This window comes from Hoplias malabaricus, chromosome 2, assembly GCF_029633855.1.
Source record: "Hoplias malabaricus isolate fHopMal1 chromosome 2, fHopMal1.hap1, whole genome shotgun sequence".
In the NCBI taxonomy this organism is placed as follows: Eukaryota; Metazoa; Chordata; class Actinopteri; order Characiformes; family Erythrinidae; genus Hoplias; species Hoplias malabaricus.
The window spans coordinates 9,137,694-9,160,837 of NC_089801.1; the positions used below are offsets into that span (position 1 = coordinate 9,137,694).

Consider the following 23,144-nt stretch of genomic DNA (forward strand, 5'->3'; position numbering starts at 1 on the left):
TGTCAGAATAATTCTGAGAGTAAAATCAAAAAGATTCAGAAAAAAATTATTCAGAATAACTGATATTAAAGTTGGAAAAATTCTGAGACAAAAGTCTGAATATTTAGAGAAATATTGGACTATTTGAATCTAGGGCAGCATGGGGGCACAACAGGAAGTGTCATTGTCACACAGCTCCAGGGATCTGGGGTTGGGGGGTTGAGTTCCACTCTGGGTGACTGTTTGTTGTGTTCTCTCTGTGTCCGTGTGTGTTTCCTCTGGGTGATTCAGTTTTCTCTCATGATCCAAAAACACACGTCGTTAGGTGGATTGGTTACTCAAAAGTGTCCATAAGTGTTAGTGAATTTGTTAGTGTGTGTCGCCCTACGAAGGACTGGCGCCCCCCTCCAGAGTGTATGTTCCCAGCCTTATGCCCAGTGATTCTGGGTAGGCTCTGGACCCACTGCAACCCTTAACTGGATGGATCTATTATAATATAGAGTGAGTTGTAAAAGAAGCAATCAAGTTAAATGAACAGAATACTTTATTATACACTTCCACCCACATGACATGACAACTAAACCTGTCAGTGCAGCCACTGACTGCAATGCATATAGCTTTAGTTTATTGTATGAGTCCTAGCCATAACATGATAGAGCCTCATGGGCATGCGGGAGTTCCTCTCCTTCTGGATCAATAATTTTCATGATAATTATTGTATCCTGTGAGACTACATGCCCTCTTCTGAATAAATAGGCTCTTGCTCAGCCAATTCAGTGTTCAAATACTAATACCAATCTTGTCCTGATGTGCCAGAGGACTGAAATCTATATTATAATATGACTTCAACAATACACTGCATTCTTCAATCACACTGCAAATGGTTGTGTCTGCCATAGTGTATATGCAGTGTAATATTCTGACTTCATACTCAGAATTATTTTTTTTCTCTGAATTATACCCACCTTATTCTCAGAATTCTAACTCTATTAGAATTCTATATTATTTTAAAATGTCTTTCAGTGCTATGGACATAAACTTTGTCGAAGAGATAAGATCACCTGAAGAGGAATTATTTATTTTTATTTAAAGAATAAAATCTTTTTTACAACCATTGGGGCACTTTGTAACCGTTGGTCTTGTCACTACTACAGTCTTGAGTTTTGTTTGATTGTTGCGTGTGAGTCGATTCTCCAGTCAGTTAAGAGTCGACTCGTTTGGTTTTTGAATCACCATCACTAACAGCAGCTCGGATTACAAGATGGCGGTCTGTGGATGAGAGAGAAAACCTCCGCCGGAGAGAGAGCTCGTTTGAACGGTGTTTTTGTATCAAAATCAGGAGTTTGTAGACGCAGAGAGAGGGAATATTGATTTCTGTTCAGACCGAGGAGGTGCGTTTTAGTGGTCTTGTGGGGGAACATGCGGTTAGTAAGAGAGTTGGAAGGGAAATAGAGGAAAAAACAACAGCAGTGTTTTGGAAGCGGCTTCATCGTCACCGATAATGTCGGACACCAGACGGCGTGTTAAAGTGTACACGCTGAACGAGGACCGGCAGTGGGACGACAGAGGGACCGGACACGTCTCATCCACTTACGTGGAAAGATTAAAAGGCATATCTCTGCTGGTCCGGGCTGAATCTGACGGTAAGACCGAGACTACGCTAAGCTAAATGAAACTTTAAAGGGCCCATGTCAACGCAAACCCTATTTCCTCACTTTTCCTTGAATTAAAGAGTTTTATGTAGTTACGACTAATGTTTTAAAGCTTATACGTAAATCTTCTCACTCCATACGGTCCATTTAGAGAAATTAAATTGCTGAAACTAACCGTTTTTAAAATTGTGTGACGTCACAAACCCATACATTTACACATCCTTTAATTAGCCCCTCTCTTTTCTAGAATTACGGGCCAATCAGATCACAGCTTTTTAACGTACTGTCGCTATAGAAATGAAAATTTTAGAGTTCCATAATTTATTAAATGTCTAAACTAGCTGCTGTCTTTCTTTTTAAAGTATGGAGCCACAGAAAAGTTTCAAATTTCCTAAAAGATTTATTTTTCTGTAACGTGTACTAAGTTAATATGGTTATCATATGTAAAGTTATCCTTTTGGAGAATTTTTGTTGTGACAGCAGTTTTATATTAAAATCTTGAAGTCCTCTTTGCCCTTCGATTAAACCCCTAAAGGCTGATTGTTGATAATTTATTACCAAGTAGAAAATAAATGTAATCACTTATAGCCATTTAAATGTAACTGCACATTTTTGCCTTCATTCAGTACGTGCAGTTCTATGAATATGCAGTTAGTCCCTGCGTCTGTCCCGACTTAGCCCCCACTTGGTCCATCTCCACCACTCACCTGCAGTTTGAAAGCGCACAAGTTGATTGCATGGGTTCTTTAGGTTTATGACGTAAAATAACATGTGGGTCTTGGGTACACTGTAGTTTTAAAGCCAAAATTGTCAGCCATGGCATTGACTGCTTATTTTTCTAATTATATGTTTTCTGTTATATACACAAAACTGCCCTGACATGTTAACGGTTATAAAAAACTTTCAAAGCAAGGTGTGCTTTAAATATGTAGAAATCAAAAATGGTTTACAACGACTAAGGAATAAAGAGGTAATTAAAAATTGATCATTTTTTTGTATCTAGACTCACACAAGTGCAATATGTTGTCCTCATATATAAAAAAAGTATGATATGGCCCAGTTACCTTTGACAAAACATTGACAGTTATTTTGGAAGCACCATTGGTTATTGCAATAACAGTTGAAAATGGAAAATTTATTAGTGTTTCTTTTTTTTGTACTGCAGTCACTTGGGATCAGATTTCTGTTGATTATAGTATTTTATCCCTCTTCCAAGATGCATCATTCAAGCCAGGAAACTCTATAATTAGTATAATGAATTTAATTAGCTGTGTTAAGGAAAAGTTTTTTTGAGTAAAATGTTTAAAATGATAGTTATTACTGCCTACGACGCAGACAAGTTAAATAAACATTCATCAGTTTCTTATTGACTCAGATTAGATGGATGGTGCAGTAATGACTGTCATGGGCTTATCATCAAAAAACTGATAAGAGGAGATAGAAAGTTGTCAGTAGCTGATCTGGAGTGTTGCACAGTTAAAATGTTTAAGTAGGATTACGGTTTTTAACTTAAAACTGGGTCATGGACAGATGTGGATGCATCAGTGGAAAGTTCACATAAAGTTCACTTTACCCAGTGCTGTCTGAATGATTTTTGGTGTTAATCGCCCAACAAATGACCAGTCAGTCTTTGTGGATTGTCATATAGCCATTTTTAATGGGGCAGGAAATACAACCCCATGGACAATATACAAGTTTATTATAAAGGGATTGTTTTTGTTTATGCTAATGTGTGTGATTGATCTCTCATTAACTGATCACACAGTTAGTGTGCTAACACAGCCTTACACTCTAAATGCCGTAATTAAGCTAAAATGGCTTTAATTTGTACTCAGATGCAAAGCACCTATTTGAAGTGGCTTGTAACTCACTCATACATACATCCTCACGTTTAGGAAATGCTCCACAAGGTGCATTGTTTAGTGCTTAGCATCAATGACATTGTCTTTTTTTATTTGTAAAGTATATATTAGAAGTTCTTCGTGGGTCACACCAATCCCAGTGATGAAACCATGAAGGGTTTTCATAACAGTAGGAAAAGGACAGACCTATTTATGCATGTAATTACACATAGGGAGCCTTGCCCTGCTGAAATTTCATCTTGATATATTTCACTATAATAACAGTCATGTAAAAAAATCAAATTAAATTTAATCTTGTTTATCTGTGTTTGTCTTTGTCTTTTAGGCTCACTTCTGCTGGAGTCCAAAATCAGCCCCAATACTGCATATCAGAAGCAACAAGTTAGTGACAACCCACTGTTATTTTTATATATGTGTGTCAGCCATAGAGTTTCTGACTTGTGTAATTTCACACACATCTTTCCTCAGGATACCCTTATTGTGTGGTCTGAAGCAGAAAACTATGATCTTGCACTGAGTTTTCAGGAGAAGGCAGGCTGTGATGAAATCTGGGAGAAGATCTGTCAGGTAAACAGCTAAATGGAGCCTGTAAAACTGACATGCTTTGAGTGTTTCTTTATTATTTATTAATTTCTTTTTTCAGAATGAAACAGACCAGTGTTAATGTGTGTTGCTTTGCTTTGTCCCATCTCGTGGTTTGAAATCAATTGTGTCGCTATATATTTTTATTTATTGTCTACCTTGAGTCTCTTAATATTTATATAATAACAGACATTTAAGATAATCATAATCATGTCAGACATATTGGTCTAACCTTTATAGCCTCTAAGTGCTTGTGCTTTTGTGTGGCTCATCCTTAGGTTCAAGGAAAAGATCCTTCCCTGGAGATCACTCAGGACCCCATCGATGAATCCGAGGAGGAGCGCTTTGAAGAGATGCCTGAAACCAGCCACTTGGTGGAGCTGCCCGCCTGCGAGCTGGCTCGTCTGGAGGAGATAGCAGACCTTGTGACCTCTGTGCTGTCCTCACCCATCCGGCGGGAAAAGCTGGCACTGGCGCTCATGAGTGAAGGCTACATCAAGAAGCTTCTGCAGCTCTTCAGAACGTGTGAAGACCTGGACAACCGTGAGGGCCTGCATCATCTTTATGAGATTGTACGTGGTGTTCTCTTCCTCAACAAGGCCACTTTGTTCGAGGTCATGTTCTCTGATGACTGCATCATGGACGTTGTGGGCTGCCTGGAGTATGACCCGGCACTAGTTCAGCCCAAGAGGCACCGCGAATTCCTCACCAAGACAGCCAAATTTAAGGAAGTCATCCCCATCACAGACTCAGAACTTAGGCAGAAGATTCATCAGACATATCGGGTGCAGTACATTCAAGATATCATCCTGCCCACACCATCCGTCTTTGAAGAAAACTTCCTTTCCACGCTTACGTCATTTATATTTTTCAACAAGGTGGAAATAGTTAGTATGCTCCAGGTGAGTGTTCTCAGTAACAGTATACATGTGTTGCATTTGACTAAGCGAATGAGGAACAAGTGTTCAGACAGCAAAGCAGGTTCTGCAAAAACATCTGCACGGAAACTGCTAGTAGTGCACCTGTGACGACTTTTGCGAACAGAACAGTGGAGTGAATCTTTATGGGTTGTTAATATGGGCTTTTTTTCTTAAGTTGAACATTTTCAACTTGATTCACGACAGAAAAACTCTGTTGGAGAGAAGTGGAGAGCAGAATCTGCCTCGCGCTGTAGGATATGATGGTGTTTTCAGCAGAATCAACTCCATGTTCTTGACAAATCCTCATGAAAGCTGTGTCAGACGAGATGCCTAATTTTAGAACGGGACTGCATTATACAGCAGGCAACTCTGGTAGCTGTTTAATTACATGCACATTTACTGGATATGAAAGAGAAGTTAAAGTTGAGGAACAATGAATTGATTTCATACAGTCATTTTCCAGAGCTAGTCGAATAATGGATGTGTTGTTATATGATCAAATTAAAATGTGTATATCTGTTTTATTATCTAAATGAGGATTGTTAGTGATATAGTAATATAGATAATATAAATTTTTGTACAGTGGTTCGGTTAAGCACCAGCACATCTTCTAAATCTAGTGTGTAGTCCAGTGTGTATAAAAAATAGTTCCTCTTGTATAGTTATTTATAACTGTGTGAAAAAAGGAATTGGAGCAACAAACATCCCCGTGTATACAGTCATAGATACATACAGCTTGAACATTAATTTGCATCTGTTACTTTAAAATGACAGAGTGCCGAACACTGGTGGTTAGGATTAAATATTTACAGTATTTTTCGGACTCTTCATTGAAATGTTTTTTCCTCTTGGTCACCAGGAGGATGAGAAGTTCCTGACTGAAGTCTTTGCTCAGCTCACAGATGAAGCAACTGAGGATGGGAAAAGGAGGGAGCTGGTAAGATCATAACCATACCATCTGTCATTCTAACAGACCATTTTTGAACTGTGGTCTATAATCTTTGTGTAACTGTATTGTTTGTTTTCCGCAGGTCAACTTTTTCAAAGAGTTCTGTGCTTTTTCACAAACGCTGCAACCTCAAAATAGGGATGCTTTTTTCAAAACATTAGCAAATTTAGGAATTCTCCCTGCGTTGGAAATAATTATGGTATGTTAGAAGCTATAACTGCTTGAATTTTCTTTATACTCAAGTGTTATTCTGTACTGTTTATTATTCTAATTAAAGTTTAATAGTCATCTGATGCCTTCCTGAGAAGTGCCTTATATTAAGGAGCAGTTTTTGGGTTTTTATTCAAAGTGAGATGCTTAATATTATGTTTTTCTGTAGGGCATGGACGACCTGCAGGTGAGAGCTGCAGCCACAGATATCTTCTCATATCTGGTGGAGTTTAGCCCTTCCATGGTTCGAGAGTTTGTGATGCAGGAGCCACAGCAGGCAGAAGATGATGTGAGTAGCAGCAAAATGACAAATTGTAATAAGTATTTATCACAATTTAATGACCCTAGGTGTTTTACACATTGAGTGAATCCTGTGTATTTTAATTGTAATTTTATTGTAGTTTTGGTGTTTTCAGTTGATCATAAAACATGGTACAGTTTAATGAGTTCTTTGGATTTCGCATGGATTAATTTCTTGTGTGTTTTCAGGACGTTCTTCTGATAAACCTGGTCATAAAGCAGATGATCTGCGACTCTGACCCTGAGCTGGGAGGTGCTGTGCAGCTCATGGGGCTTCTCCGCACCCTCATAGATCCTGAGAACATGCTGGCACCCACCAATGTGTGTTACTGCTCCTTCTTACAACACCTCTCTGCTAACTGTCCTTTGTTCCTGTGGAACAAACAAATGTTTCTGCTTCACTTGTTCTCTGTGAAGCATATCCGTAGTCCTTAGTAGAAGCCTGCCCTTTGGAATTGACTCATGTATCGTGTAGATAAGACCCTGTTATTTCTGACACCATAGCAACTAAGATGATGAGCTTTAGCTTTTGCCTGTTTTTCTGATGTAACATGTTAAAGGAGGTTTGACTCTCCTCCATGCCACCTTCTATAGTTTGAATCATTGGTTACATTGAAGTATTTTCTTTTTATATGGACTGTAATAATGTGCATGTAGAAATATGTATATGGATTTTCATAGTTGTACTGGTGCTAATAGTATTTTCATTCTACAAAGCTAAACCTTTATTTTCTGTTTCAAAACAGAAAACAGAAAAGACTGAATTCCTCAGCTTTTTCTACAAGTATTGTATGCATGTCCTCACTGCTCCACTACTAGCCAATACAGCAGAGGAGAGGAAGGGTAAACTCTTTATTGCATGGGTTTATAGTTACATTTAATTTAAAATTGTGCATTTTGTGATGGATTCCTTATACCTAGAGTTTATCTGTATTTTGAGGTGTTAATTCCTTAGCATGTTTGTTTTTTTAGATTTACAAGAGGAACCAACTAATGTAAATCCAGTTTGTCCAGGTAAATATTAATGGAATGTGAAGTACAGTGTCTATGTATACTAATTCTTCGGTGTTAAGTTATCTTAAAACCTGATGTGTCTCTTGCCACTTCAGACAATTTCCAAACTGCCCAGCTGCTGGCTCTGATACTGGAGCTGCTGACGTTTTGTGTAGAGCACCACACTTACCACATAAAGAACTACATTATGAATAAAGATCTGCTGCGGAGAGTCCTGGTGCTCATGAACTCAAAGCACACCTTTCTGGCACTGTGTGAGTCTCAAATTTCTTTGAGGGTTTTTTTTTAAATTATTTTATTTATTTATTTATTTTTCTTTCTTTTTTTTAAACTACAGATCATTGTACCTTTTTTATAGACTGCTTTTTGTCAAAAATAAACATGGTATTCTAGTCACAAAAAAGATGTTTGAATTATCATCATTTCCGATTAATTCACTTCAGGATTGTGGTAACCGTTTGAAATTTTTAAATCAAATTATTAATATTAGTAACATCTCATACTGTAATGTTTCTTCAGCAAAATTTCATGCAGTCAAGGAGGTGGACATAAATTTACCTTTTTAGTCTTGTTTATTACATTTATACCACTTTGTTTCCCACTTTAAAAAGAACGAGATTTGTAAAATTTCTACAAAATGTAATGCAGCAGGATGTGATACCTGTGTTTTTGTTCCCCACCCCCCGTGCAGGTGCCTTGCGGTTCATGAGGAGAATAATAGGACTGAAGGATGAGTATTACAACCGCTACATCATTAAAGGGAACCTGTTTGAGCCCGTCATCAACGCTTTGTTGGACAACGGGACAAGATATAATCTTCTCAACTCTGCCATCATAGAACTTTTTGAATTCATCAAAGTGGTAAGAGTTCAACTGAAAATGGCTGAATGGCTAAACTAAATTTGACACATCACTCAAAGCTTAAAGTACGTTTTGTTGATTTCAGGAGGACATAAAATCGCTCATTGCTCACATAGTAGACAACTTCTACAAAGCACTTGAATCCATAGAATACGTTCAAACCTTCAAAGGCCTGAAGGGCCGCTACGAGCAGGAGAAGGACAGACAGAGCCGGGGTCTCAGCAGGTCAGAAAACATCAGTGTTTCAGTCTGTTTTCTGTCAGTATAATAGTTTATTAAAACATTTGCTCGTCCCAAACATCATCCTTTTTTGTCCAGTTTTTTAGATAAACTTATCAAAAAATATCAAAACGTATATACGAATCATCTTGAGAACACTTAAAGTGAACTTGAATTAGAAATTCTTAGGGCTTTTCATGTCATGATAATCGCAGTGTGCAGAAGGCCTCTGTTCTCAGTGTTTCATGTTGTAACATTATCCTCAATGAAAGTTCACTGAAAATACTGTTGTTTTCAGATATCGCCGTGATGCTCGATCTCTAGAAGATGATGAAGAAATGTGGTTCAATGAAGATGAGGATGAAGAAGAGACAGAAGCGGCAGTTGAAAAGAGAGTTGATGAAGACTTTCCAGAGAACTATGGAAAGTATATGGGGGCAAAAAAAGGTATCCCAAAATTCCGCCCCGCACTTTTTTTTTCCCCCCAGACGTGTACAATTTTTACTTGCTTCTTCGGAAAGGCTTTTCAACCCATCCTCACAAGCATCTTTTATCTCGTTGCAGTTAAAGAAAGTGAGGACAAAGAGAACCTTCCAAAGCGGACGCCAACTGGCAGCTTTAAGTTTACCTTCTCTCATTCTGCAGGGGCTGCCAATGGGACGAACAGTGCCAGCAGTAAACCAGCTTCATCTGCCTCTCCCGCCAGTCCCAATGGCTCCTCAGGCAAGGCAGCAGCAGCACTACCCTCTACTCCAGTGGTGAAGGTAAATTTGACTTTATAAACTGTATGTCACATTTGCTTTTTAGTATAGTATTAGTATTAAGCAAATATACGAATATCTGTACTAATCTTAGGATTAATCTTAGGACTGTGATTGCAGTATCATCCAATAGCTGCCTCTCTGACATCAACTAGATCTAATTTGCAAAATTGCTAAGTGAAAGAAAGACAAAAAGTGTCATGTCTTTTAAAGAAAATGGACCATGGAATTTTTAATTGAAGTGAAAGTAAAAGCTTAATGTGTACAGAAGCCCTCTCAGTTTATTAGAAAAGCAGTATTAAAGGACATCACACAAACCCAGATTATCCTACTCTACAAGGTTCTATAGGGGGCCGAGACAATTAAGGGGCTTAAGAATAATTTAACTGCAGTGAGTCTCTTTCCAGCAGCCAGCAGGATAGTGCCAAACAAAAGATCTCAAAAATATCTGAAGGAGATCTTGTGAAGAAATATGTCCATTGTTTTCTGGCTGTGTATAAATGTTGCAGTCTGTGGCACACGACCAGGAATGGAAATGTTAATTGGATCCCTTTTTTGAGATAAAAGTTTCCCCAACCCTGCTATTAAAGAAGTGTTTACATTTAAAGTGTTGGGAAGCAAGTAGATAAAATTGTGTCATATGAAACATGCTTAATTTCTCCTCCTCATATGTAAAATCAAACAGCAAACAGCGGGTGGGGAAGAGAAAAATAGCAACCAAATTACTTTCCCACAATCCCAGCCTATAATAGGAGTTGGGTTCTGTGCTGCAAGTGTGATTCGCTACAAACTCCACATGATTTAGAAAGAAATACATTTCGATAATTCTCCTGACCTTCTTTGCCTCATTTTGTTTTAAATTGATGTGCGTTTCTCTCGACAGGCTGGACTAGTTGGCCTCGTGGATTACCCAGACGATGAAGAAGATGAAGAGGAAGAAGAGGAAGATGATGAGGAGGAAATGTCTCCTAGAAAAAGACCCAGACTGGGCTCGTAAAAACACAGCTCTAATACTCCACTCCAAGCTCCCATGGTGCCGCCGAGTCCCGGTCTTACGGGCTTAGGGACCCAACCCAAATATTCCCCCACCTCTCCTCCCCCAGTTCTGACAATTGCTCCCAAATAAGAACGACAACACTTTGGGTAGCAGAGGAGTGGACCCTTTCCTATGGTCACCTGAATCCTCCCCATTTACATTTCCCATCCACTTGATCCTGTTGTACCAGGTTGTACCAGCAGGGGTGCTGAACTTCATTACAGTTTCTTCTTTTTTTTCCTTTTCTCCAAACGTGGAACAGGGGTTACGTGAGAGCCAGTCAGCCTAGCAGGACTAGCCACTTAGTATTGGAAGCTTGATTGGCAGAGCCTACCGAGCCATGCATCCTTTTCTTTTTGTTCTTCTTGATCCAGGTTGTGTGGAGGAATGGAGTTAAATGGGGAGGAAAAAGAAGACATGGGTCTAAGGAGTAGAACTCGTCATTGTCCTTGACATCGGATGTTTGAATTCTTGTTTTCTGAGTTTATTACGAGTAGTGTACAGCTGTATTTTTCCTCTTTTTAATTGTTTTCCCCTTCAGTGATGATTTTTTTTAATCAACAAGGGGACAACTACGCCTGCCAGTGTACATTTCCTTTTTCCCTTCCCTTCCCTTTTTTTTGGCACAAACCAAGGTGGAATAACGTTTACCCCTTTTAAATGAAATTCTTTCGTTCATTGAAGACAAGCAGAAGTTGTGATGCTGATTTTAATAACGTGTATTAAACTGCAGTAAAAGTCATTTGCAGCTGAATGGAGCATGTCTGAGGGTGTCTGTGTTATGTGACTGAATTCATTTGTCATGACGAGAACTTTCGCATCCGAAGGTCCATCTGCCAATCCGTGTGTTTGTCGTCCTTTTATGAGGAGTGCAGGCTCTCCTCAGCACTGGATTCATGACCAGATATTTTGTGTCACCAGCACACTATGTTCCATAAGTGTTAAATGCTGACAGCTACAGTTGGGCTGATATGTAGACATTCCTGTCGCCGTTTAGGTTTGGGGCCCAGTTCATGCTCCTGGAGATTTTCCAGCAACTGGCTCTATTACTCAGTTGCTACTGAAGAACATGCTTTGTTTGGCCAGGTCCTTAATATGCTTTTAAGGCTATGGTTGAGGCAAAATTTGCTGACTGCACCTCAAGCACAGCTGGGAATTCTTGAATTAAAATGGCGTTTTCTGAAGTTCATCCCGTTTGAATAACAGTTGAAAGTGTTGGAACCCAACATGCTTCATTTGAGACTTGAGTATTGAAGTTGTTTTTTTTTTTTTTTTTTTTTTTTTTTTTATTTTCCCCTCTTCATGAATTTTTGTACAAGTCCATTTACTACCATTATCTCCGCACTAGAGCATTTGTATACATTTGATAATTGAAACAAAAAAATTAAATTTGAGCCTGGCATTAAACAAATTGTCTAATTTAATCATTAATTTAAAGGTTTTTAAAATTTTTTTTTTTTAAACCTGATGATATCAAAATCTACAGCCATGACAGTACGGTCAGTTTTGATAACTTTTGATAAACATGATATTTAAACTATTGGCTGTTGGCTGTAGCATTTTGAAAAATAACACTTGGATTGTTTCCCAGAAATATATTAAAAATGGTTTGTTTTTTTTATATAAACAACATTAATATCTGGCAAAGGACGGTCAGTCCACAATGCATGATAGTTAAGAGTTGGGATACATTTTAATTTGTAGTCAACATGGCCACAAAGTACATTTTTATTTTATGTATTTTATTTAATGCTGATGGGGGAGAAAAAACATTTATTTATTATTATTTTTAAATCAGAAAACTGCCCCAAAGCATCAACAACCAGAAAGAATTTTGTATATGTTTTAAATTTCCATCTAAGAATTTGGTTACCACATTATTTTCTTGTCTATATTTATATATTCACATGAATGGCATATTGGCAACTCCTTATCTATTCAAGCCCACTGCATTGAGTTGAGTCCAGTTTTAATTATCTGAATCATTTTTGAACTGCCTTAACTTTTCAGTTCCTACTGTAAATGTTTTGTCTTATTGTATACAGTAATGAATTGGCTTTTTCAACTGGAAATGGTTTATATGATTCCAGACCGACTTGTAAATGTAGGGCTTATCTCTCATTTTCTTTTACCTACCCCATGCTTTTTCACTCCCATCATGGCCTGATTTACCTGCATAGACAATTTGTTGAGCCACTAAAGTAAAGCCTGCATTTGGGAGCTGATGTCTTGGGTGTAAATGTAACTACGTTTCAGTTCTGAAAACATCTGAGATGCAGTAAAGATGACTGAAGCTGTAAGTGAATGAGAGGACAGCTGAGTGTACTAATATTCTTGTGAGAAACCAAGCATATTAACAGTTGTTGGGTTTTGTCTTGCTCTAAATGTTTTGTTTTAATAACAATAGTCATTCGGTCTTGTTTTGAAGAGATCATCGGGAGTGACACAGAGCTGGGAAGTTAATGCTCTCCTGCAAGCGTGTTGAGTCATCCAATTATGTTGTGTAAGTGGTTGTTTGAAAGCGAGCGATGTCTGGCTTCACATGTCACTCAGGCAGTATGTGCTTGACAATGACATAGTGGGATTGGGCTGGTGGGCGAAATCCTTCTCGCTGGTTTGTACTTTGCAAAACAAGCTAAATCACCCTGTACTGTGAAAATGTCTTTATATACTGTTTTTTTTCCCCCATCTCACCCACCTTCAGCTAAAGGGGGTCTGTGGGTTAAGCTCTTGCAGCAGTTTAACTGGCTGCTTCTGCCGCTTAGTGATAGCAGTGGTTGTCATGGCAACATTTTCATGTCAGCAGTTTTCCTCCTCGGTAACAGCAGATACGGTTATTGTGGTGGTGATGCTGCTGTAATTGCATGTCTGAGAGACTGCAGTGCTGAACTCAGGAGAGTTGGAGTGATGCAAAGCATGATATATATTGCTACAAGCGATTTCTAACTAGTATATAGTTACAGCTCATTTTAATATATTCATATTAAATTAAAGAGAACTGTTTGTAGGTCCTTCATTTTCATTTCCTATAAATACTCATCAATTGACTTAATTTTCGTGTTGTTACCACTGAAGCAAATATGGTACAGAACACACTATCCCTCTGTACCAAGATATGTTTCTAAGTGAAACACTGTTAGGGAGGATCTCAGTGCTTGAGGGGTGTGAGATGGGGAGGTCATTTATAATTACAATTATATTATATGACTCCATCTTGCTGGTGTATGAACTGCTATTTCATATGACCACTGAAATGACTTGACAAGGTAAGAGAAAATCCAGTTGACTTAAATTAACTGTGCTATTTAGTCTTTATGCCTCCTAGTTTTAATCTCTGATCTGAATAATATGGTGACTGGCTGTCACAGCCCACTTTATCCCTTGTATACTTTAATCACACTGGGCTTGGTGCTCAGCTGGACATGACAGGCGAGAGAGCTTCCATTCATCTAGGTCATGTCCTGCATACAAATCAGAGTGACGACTTGTTGATTAGATTACAATTGTACATTCATATCTCCAGATTACACAGTGAATGTATATCCTAATATGATTTAGTACTTTGAAGCTTAGACTGGGTACGTTACAATAAGAAGTCCAGCAGGCCCCTAAACGTCAAGTTCCTCTCATCACCACGAGATGCCCCTGTTTGGCGCGTGTAAGAAAAGCGTCGCACGACAGCCACAGATTAAAACAAAAATATGATTGCAGTATATGTACTTGAATGAAACCGATATGAATGATAAGCTTTACACATATTTTTAGTTTTAAATGATAACTGTAAAACAAAAAAGGTGCCTTCCAAGCATTACACTAGTTCAGATTTCTCCACTACAGGATTTTAAAATCACATAGCCCACTTTTTATAATTGTGAAATAAAAAATAAAATCATTTCTGCTTCGATGTAAGGGACCATTTAAGATTTAGTCACACATGAAATGTTAAGAAATGGCAAGTCTCTTAAGTTCCACCCATTAATGCTACTGCGGAACACGAGTACACTGAAAATAACGGTCGTCATCCGTTTCAGATCGTTAACGGACGAACAGGAGTCAGAATCACTGCGAGCGAAGGAGCTCCTCGTACAGCTGGTAATTCCTGAACCGATTCTTTCGGTTGCCCCATTTCAGTGTATTGAACATCCGATTCAAATAATTGATTCATTGAGTCAAATCATCATTCCATCCGTATGCTATTCAGAGATTCTGAGGGTGTCATGATGATTAATAAAGTCGTCATTGGTATTTTGTCAATGAATAAAAACGAGATATTCATGTAATCGTGATAAATGTGGTGTTAAGCACATAGAAAAAAAAATCTAATTTCTACAGCTTGTCTGTAGCCCAAATGTTTCGCCCTCAAGTTGACTCTATTGGTTCCAGAGTTTTATGATGTCTGGATTTTTCCATTTGAGACAGTCTTTGGAACAGTAGTTTTAAAGCGGAAATGCCATGCCAGTGACTGCTTATTCCATCATACGCCTTTACAACCCCACCGCACACATTAAGAATTCCAAACAAACAAATATATAAAAATAAAAGGACAATGAGGGAGAACGATCTCTACCCAAAATAATGTATTCAGTGATACACACAACTCAAAAGCAAAGTTTAAATGGACTTAACTGTCACAGCCACACCCAAGTATGTGGAATCGCACAAAAAAAAACTACGCTCAAAATTAATGTTTAAAAGTAAAATGACAAACTTTGGAGTATGCTATTCAAATCAGTAAATCAAAAAAAAAACACTTTAAAAAAACTAGTTTAAGACTTCATAAGATGAACCAAATCGATTCAGTTGGTATTTGTGAATTGGTTCGTTACAGCTGCTGAATCGGTTCGTCAGAACGAGTCACCGAAAAAGCACTTCAGACGGTGGCAGGCAGGAGGACGGAAAATCCAGCGCTGCCAAAATCCACATTCTTGGAGACACTCAATGGGAATTATCGTCCGCTTCGTGAAGGAGAGCGTGCCGTTGGGGAAGGAAAAAGACTTGAAAGACGAGAGCTTACTTTATATTTAATCTGGCATATTTTCTCTCGTTTTCTGCTCCAGGGTTAACGGCTCATTCTTGTCATTTTTTCATCCACATCTCTCTCTGTGTGAATGGCTGGTCTGAGACGTAGGTTAGCTGCCTGCTTTTCGTCTTGAGGATGTGCAGAATAATGTATTTGCGATTGTATATGTTTTAACGATAAGCTAAGAAACGGTCGGTCTTAGAGGAGAGAAAGATAATGTGCGGCGGCGTTATTTGTTTGACCTCTAAGGCGAAGTTGCGAGAGAATGTCCGGATAATTCAAGCCCCGCTGCTTTTCTTCGCTCTGTTAAAGCAGCTGGACCTTTGTTTGCCGTTGTAGCAAAGAAAGATACTCACCTCTATCCAGAGCAATGCATTTAATGAAATATAGCATAACAGCAATGTATAAGTCGACGTGAAGCCGTGGTCATTCAGCGAGTATTATATTCTGTGGACTAACCGTAGACAAGACCGGGAGAGAATGGAAAACGAGGTGTTCACGCCTTTGCTGGAGCAGTTCCTGCTCTCTCCTCTTGTGGCCTGGGTGAGATGTGTTGGTTTTCTTCATATACAGTGTGCTGTGCAAAAGTCAGAGACCACTCTCAGTTTATTTAATTTCCAATGCAAACACACAAAACGCCACGAGGTACAGATTATTCCTCTTTTTCAGTGATGAGTCAGGTCTGAGCTCTATATAAACTATAAGATGACAGCTTTTGTCTGCGAGGTCATGCCTGGTTCTTAAAAATTCCTTTCCTCTTCTGTCTTCTCCTTAGTATGTCCTTTCTCTTATGTAATAAACTATTTAAATTATTTAATGAAAAAAACAACAGCACAAATTAAACGGCCATTTTGCATGACCCTAACTTTTACACAGTACTGTGCTGTGTGCTTTATTAACGTGTTTGCCTTTGAAATATTTTTAGGTGAAAACCGTGGTCCGGCCAACCACAAACGATGGAAGCAAGCTTTCTGAATACATTGAACTAGTGGACGGCGGGTATTTGAACGAGGTCATGCTTCAGATGTAAGTACAAGAAAGGACCGGTGTTATTCATGATGAAGCCTGCAGTCTTCTTGTAGCCCTATTGCACAAAGACATTAAAAAAATGGAGACATGGTGCAAATGTTGTGAAATCCAGCCACCTCTATGTTTTCTCAAGTTTTCCAAGGAATTTGTAATTCACTGGAAATATCATTATAACATCCACAAGATTAAGCCGTACGGCACCGAGGCACTGAAGACTGCTCTGCATGCTTTGGAAGGGTTTGTGCATGGAAATATTTCTAATGTATTTACAGTATTGGAAAATCTGGCTTACGTTTTATTTTCTTTTGGATTCCTTTGGCTTTTGAAAACGTAATTATATTGGAATTGATAAATAACACATTTCCAGGCTTCATAGAGAATAATATACTGTCATAGAGCATATCTCTGAAGAGCCCTATGTGGATTAATCAGACGGTAGAACAACTATGAGCATGACATTTATGTCGGATGTCAGTGCTTTCAAATGAATTTTTTCTTATTGTTTCATCAGTTTGGAGGATGTGCTTTTTAAAAACGGTTAATTTTCACAAAAGACATTGTTACTGTTGCTTCTCCTTCATCAGAATAACTCACAAATAATTTATGTCCAGAAGCAGATGGCAATACCTTGCCTTTAAAGCAGTCAGTTTTTATAGGGAAGTGTTGACACCTCTGTATAAACATAGACACGCATCTCCTTCATGTCAATATCGGTCCTGTCCCTGTGGTTTACAGAACATACAATACCCTCTAAGCCCAATCTGCAGGATATTATTAGCCTGTGCTGTAGTGACATAGCCTAGGTAAAGATCTTTTTGTCCTCCCTACTGTGTGGTACAAGTCTTCCTCACTTATTGAGGATTTTTAGGCAGTTACTTTTGGCGCTGAGCTTTGGGCAGCTGTTGGCTCTCATCCTCTCAGCATGGCTCTCAGACAGAAGGCACATTGTCTGTTAGTGAAGTGAAGCAGATCTTTGTTAACTGGTCGGCATGTTAACTGGTTAGTGATTGTGGACCCTAGTAAATCTTTAGCCAAACTCACACAGGGATATTTGCTGATCTGCAGTTGTTTTTACCTAAGCGAGAGTGTTTTGAGCAAATGTTTTCCTAATTGGATTCAGAGTGCCATTATTGGAAGTAACACAGTGTCAATAATTTTATTTCCCTTCCTCTTTGTGGCAAGAGATGCCTAGGAAATTTTAACACCACTTACCCTTGTTGATATACAGAATTTGGCAGGCACAGTAGCTTGCACTTTGTAGCATAATGCAATTTGGCCAGCGGATATTGGAAGACCTCGTTGGCATTACATTCGTTATAGCTTCAACTTCAGGCACGCCGTAGACTGGGTGGTGATCAATACTGGTTCTGCTCAAAGGGTGCTCTTGCCATATTGACACAAATGGTCATTAAACACAAGAATAGCTGGAGGGAGATTGATCATGCCGTTTGTCTTAACAAATTTGAATTTTACGGGTGTAGTTGAGAGTTATGCCCTGGAGCTGAGAGTGCGTTAGGCTTTGCCAGTTGTTTTTTTTTAAAAAAATGTGGGATTATGCATTAAATTTTTTATTGATTGAGTGACGAAAACATAGTGGACAGAGTGGCGCACACAAAGTTAGATATTTTTTAGTAATTTGTTGGAGTTTCCAGAGTTTATAATGCTTGTTTGGTGAAAACAAATGCGGTTTAGCAGATATTGATCTGACAGGTCAGGCTTATACACACTGTAGAGGTCACAGTGGTATCATCACTTAAGGGAAGATATTTACATAAACATATTGGACAGTTGCTTAGGTTTGACCAGCATGCTGCTGTGGAATGATTTATTTATTAATAATTACCTGTTAATAAATGATATGCACATCCCTCTAAAAAGTGTGATATTTTGGAGAAACTTAACAGACATATTAACAACATATATCTTTAGTCAGGTGGAAGAATCTATGAATTACTTTCCAGAAATAATCTTGAATGATACATGGGTTTCTCCATCTGCTCGTGTTTGGTAGTTTGCATCATGCAAAGGTGACATTCCTGAAAGCTTGTAGTTTAACAGACACAAGCCGTCTTTGCATGAGAGAAGCTCGTCTGGATTATCTAACGGTTTAGAGCATGTAGCACAGATGGCAGAGGTGAACACCCTGCCTCTTGGTGACAACTGCCCTGTCCCACACTCTTTCCCCCTTAGTGACCACTGCTCCATATAACCAGAAGCTCCCCAAGTTACACGCTACCATGAGCACTACCTGAAATTTGACAGAGTCCAGGTTGTGCTTCTGCCTCTGGATCTCTGCCAGCCTCAACTCACTTGCTCTCCTGTCACCAGATTAAAGCCGTGTGCCTGGTTGCATAAAATACCTTAAGTGAAAATATACCTTACGATTTCCCTTAAACATAATTTAAAGTTAAGGGTGTTGCAGAAAATAAAAATGGATAAATTGGTACCTAAGGGCCTTCTTAAGACAAATCATCATAACCCCTTAAATGTTCCCTTAAGTATTGAATGTCCCTTAAGTAATCCCATAAAAACCCTTAAGTGTGGCGTAAAAGTTCCTTAACTGTTAATTCTCTTCGACCGTCATTAAATTTATGAAATCACTAGTGAGCTAGAAGATGACCTCAGACATCTACACAGCATAACCATGCTTTACCTGCAGATTTACAGCTCCAGACAGCGCTGCACTTTCTTGCAAAAGTTCAGAGTTTTCGGTCAGTGGTGGGAGTCTTCGGTGTGCCGGCTTGTTCACCGAGTGGGCAGACGCTCTTTGCCGATGGCAAGAAAAAGTTAAATTTCAATCCCGGGTTGAGCAAGAGGTTATAATAGCAGAATTTTTTAGTAGTTGTGCTGCCATAGTGTACTTTTATACGTACAGTTGCTTAAATCAAACAATTGACGACAAATGATTTTTCACGTAAATCACCAGACAACGTAAAAACCTTTGGGTCTGAGTGAGTGCAGAGCTGCAGAGTAGCACATTTCAACAAGGTAGCACAACTCGTCAGAACACCAGCTTACCGCATGTTTGCATGCGGTATTGTTGTTGTCACGGAAACAGTGGAACTTTACTGCAACAAAACCTCAGCCACTCCAGTAAATCCCTTACTGCTCTCCCTTAGTTAAGTGAAATTTCAGAGGGATTTTTATGCAACACACTTAAGTAATTCCCTTGGCTAAGGGAAAATCTTCACTTAAGGTTTATACTTAAGGGAAAATCCTTAGGTGTTTTATGCAAACAGGCATTGACACTCGTATTTGAATTGAATATATGTGCTTAATTTTATTATGAAATCTTTATTTCACCTCAGTTGGTTTATTTTGGTGCAGTTTAGAAAATCTTTCAATATTCCCCAAATATACACATATGATTGGTGTTTACGCGTTAATAGAATAAAATAAACACAAAATATAATGTGTTTGAGGATGATATGGTTTTTAAAATATAGTTTAGCCATTTTATTTGACTCTAAATCTTAATCTATTGTTTAGTATCGCAAATTATATTGGATTATACTCAGTCAGAATATGATGCAGTTAGCACTCTTCGTCATCTCTCCTCGTCAGCACAGTTGTGTTACTGGTCTGTTGCCTGAGAACCACACACACGATTTACCCACAGACTGTTGCCATTTTATCCCAACAGTACGCCAGCTTTATAGCTGATAAGATATCTGTTGAATGACAATGGTTTAATTACACTAATCCCCTGATTGGGCTGTGTTCTTGATGGGCACCCAAAATTCACGCCCCACAGTGCTTTTTTTACAATCAGAGGGAGGGTGATAATAGGATAGAGGCACATCAGCTCAAACAATATCGATTGGGCTTTTTTCTTTTTTTCCCTCACTTTCCAGTTTTTCTTCGTCCTTGTTACTGGAGCTTAGTTGTTGCTTTTTTTCAACCCCTGTTGTCTGTTACTTTATCTTGGGAGATCAAAGACATCAAACTGGTCTAGGGACTGGTCTGGGGATGTAGACAGGTAGTAGAAGACTCCATCCCCCACTGCACCACTGTTGTGGCTTTTGCAGGCATTTCTTCTGTTATCTACAGAATCTGAGAAATAACTACCATCCATCCCTGCTTTTGCATTGCTCTTCCTCTCTCTATCTCTCTTGCTGGCCTACTTTTTAGGCTTATCTACTAAATGGAAGATACACCACCTTGATTTCTGCAGTATGTGTCTGTGTGAAGATAGGGGCTGGTTTTTGAACTGAACCTATGACGCTGCTTTCATATTCTGAACTGATGGAATGGGAATGTTGTGCTGTTTGAAAAATGCTATGAAGTCGGTCTCACAGGAAGCAGACTTCATGACCTTGAAGGGGTGTTATTTTAACAAGGCCTCTCCAAGGCCTGTAGGAATTCTTCAAGTCACTAGAAACGTGCAGTGGCACTCAAGCCTCAGAGTGATAGAAAATTTTATTAAAAGTGGTTATACAGGCAATGAAAAATACATCTTATATTTATGTGTATTCCCCTTGAAATCACTTTTGGTTTCATTCATTCTGGTGGTTTTTGTTTATAATGGGTGTGAGAGAATGGTTTTCTCTGATTGGCTGTTTAGGTATATGTTTAGGGGCCTTTTTCACTGAGTGACTAATATGTTTTTGGTCTCTGGTATTAGGGTTGGTGATGTAGGCTATATGTTGTTATTATTGTTTATTATTGTTTCTGGAAAATAGTCTCGGATGTATCCCCCATCTTTCCTACTTTGTCCAGTCCTTCCTCTTTTCATGTACCACCCACATGCCTGAAATGCAGCTCTAAAAAAGAGGGTTTTTTTTCTCCTCCCATAAAGGCCACCCTATGCCATGACAGTGTTTGTGTTATCCCTCTTCTGTCCTCCCCCTCCCTGCTCTCTCCAGCTGAGAGTGATGCACCCTGTCAGAAGTAGGTTAGTCTGTTGCAGAGCAGTGCCCAGGGCAGTGGTGCATTCTGCATCGACTATTGACTTCTGCATCGGTCACCAATGTCTGAAGGACTGCTTCATCAACTCAGTCTATCTCTTGTCTCTTTTTCTATTTTCTATTACAGAAAGCCCCCATTCAAGTGGGTTCCTCTACACTAATGCATGTAACTACAAAGGATATACGTTGCTAACCTAATGATGTGTCTGTACTATAACAAACTCTGTATAAAACATGCATCAGTGAAGGAACTTTTTACAGCAGTGGAGTAAATATTAACAGTTCAATTTTTAATGGACAAAAAATGTATATGCACAATTTGGGGAAAATATCAAATTGCATTTTCTCCCCAGTATAGTTGTACATTAAAAGCAATTTCTGCAAGAAGACCAGCGCATACATATTCTCAGGCTTGAAAACTGCCAGTTTACTAGGTATTCACAATAAGTTGAATTAGGGATGGACAATGTGGCCCTAAAATAATATCATGGTACTTCAGCAATAACAATATTCTTTATATTGATATGACCATAAACATTGAAGAATATGTTTATTACTTTCAAGAACACACTATTGAAACAAAATAAATGTTATATTAATATTAATTATATGAAATTAAATATATTTTTACATAATACCATGATTTATTGTACGTCTGATATTTTGTAACCAAACCACTGCCACACAACTAAAGTCACTGGAGCAAATTTCTCCACCTCAGAGCCACTTTCCACTGTACATGTCACTGCCGAAATGACTGTGACGAATATAAAGCACGTATGCTATATTATGGGTAACTGCATGATGTCTTTATGTAAACAAGTCAGAATATCACTTTTGTCATGATTATAGATATTTATTTAATTGTTATAAAAATTATGATATGGCACTGCCTTAAGTTCAATTTTCACCTCTCAAGACAGCATTGAAAGATTATAGTGTCTAATCATAACATAATGACACACATTCAAATTATTTTTTCAGTAGTAAAATTAATGCTCAGCTGTTTTTATTTGTAATTGCCAATTACAACCAGACTAAAATCTATAACATCATTCCCATATCAATGCATTTGAAAAGCCACTTTCACATAATTTCTACACCCCTAGTGATTACCAGTAGAGATAATGGTGATGGAGCCCAGCCCATGGTGGCATTAAGTTCCACGCCAGATTCATTTCCTCCCCATTTTGGGAATGAGATGTAAATTAACATCCACAAGGCTTGCTTCACTCTGTTTTAACCAGCACTTGGGCTGACAGGATTACAGTTCCCTCTGTGGTATTTAATTAAGGGGTTAAGCCCACCCCCCATCGAGTCCGTCTAAAAGGCCTCCTGGATAGGCATGCGCTTTCAGGTCACGTGATGTGTGTATTCACACTATTCTTAAAAGGCCTCTGTTCCTTGATTTGCAAGACTGAGAGGCAGTTGTATATGTATGTGTGGGAGCAGCCCAGCCCTTGCAGCGGACCTACATCAAAAGAACAATTAAGGCTGTAAGAACAGAATGGCTGTCTGTAACAGTATGAACCTTAATTAGCTTTTTTTCATCACTTTTTTTCAGTATTAAACAGTAGGTTAGTGTAGTTATATGTAATAGGACTATCACCCTAATTTAAAAAAAATAAAAAGAAAGGTGTGTGTATGGGGAAACTTGTTTTTTTTTCTTTCACTTTTCAGTGGCTGTACAGTCACGCAATATGTGTAACACAGATGAATGGACAGGTTACCCATTTCATCGTCTAGTGAATAGCCATGGATGTCTGCGTATGTGTATCTGGGACAGTTAAGGATGAGGGGACTAATTGTGTCAAGGTTCACTTGTAAAGGGCCTGCTGCATAT

The 23,144-nt window shown here is 38.6% G+C and overlaps 2 protein-coding genes across 5 annotated transcripts in view; both read left to right on the forward strand.

The window, feature by feature from the left end:
* The first annotated feature begins 1,229 nt into the window (after positions 1 to 1,229).
* LOC136686195 (serine/threonine-protein phosphatase 4 regulatory subunit 3-like) lies at positions 1,230 to 11,755 on the forward strand. Of its 2 annotated transcripts, none has more exons than XM_066659813.1 (16): positions 1,230 to 1,622; positions 3,819 to 3,874; positions 3,962 to 4,060; positions 4,354 to 4,977; positions 5,855 to 5,932; positions 6,027 to 6,143; positions 6,324 to 6,443; positions 6,644 to 6,775; positions 7,201 to 7,297; positions 7,427 to 7,468; positions 7,564 to 7,722; positions 8,160 to 8,329; positions 8,415 to 8,554; positions 8,847 to 8,995; positions 9,194 to 9,312; positions 10,193 to 11,755. In XM_066659813.1, the coding sequence occupies exons 1-16, from the start codon at positions 1,481 to 1,483 to the stop codon at positions 10,304 to 10,306; spliced, it is 2,358 nt and encodes a 785-aa protein (XP_066515910.1). In that variant the 5' UTR covers positions 1,230 to 1,480; the 3' UTR covers positions 10,307 to 11,755. The 2 variants fall into 2 exon arrangements, with proteins under 2 accessions (XP_066515910.1, XP_066515909.1); XM_066659812.1 differs by having other exon boundaries at positions 9,113 to 9,312; positions 10,193 to 11,754.
* Positions 11,756 to 15,241: 3,486 nt separating this feature from the next.
* The window catches only part of ccdc88ab (coiled-coil domain containing 88Ab), a 44,794-nt gene continuing 36,891 nt past the window's right edge, over positions 15,242 to 23,144 (forward strand). For all 3 annotated transcript variants that reach the window (XM_066651619.1, XM_066651636.1, XM_066651628.1), the window contains exons 1-2: positions 15,242 to 15,908; positions 16,291 to 16,391. In XM_066651619.1, the coding sequence (XP_066507716.1) occupies positions 15,846 to 15,908; positions 16,291 to 16,391 (164 nt within the window). In that variant the 5' untranslated portion in view covers positions 15,242 to 15,845. The remainder of the gene's footprint in view (positions 15,909 to 16,290; positions 16,392 to 23,144) is intronic.

What these genes read in the sequence shown, in the direction of transcription:
- LOC136686195 (XM_066659812.1), top strand. Translation starts at nt 1,481, where the DNA reads ATGTCGGACACCAGACGGCGTGTTAAAGTGTACACGCTGAACGAGGAC. An exon ending in TACAGCAGAGGAGAGGAAGG is followed by an intron (nt 7,298 to 7,426) that starts GTAAACTCTTTA and finishes TTGTTTTTTTAG; the next exon opens with ATTTACAAGAGGAACCAACT. An exon ending in TGTAAATCCAGTTTGTCCAG is followed by an intron (nt 7,469 to 7,563) that starts GTAAATATTAAT and finishes TTGCCACTTCAG; the next exon opens with ACAATTTCCAAACTGCCCAG.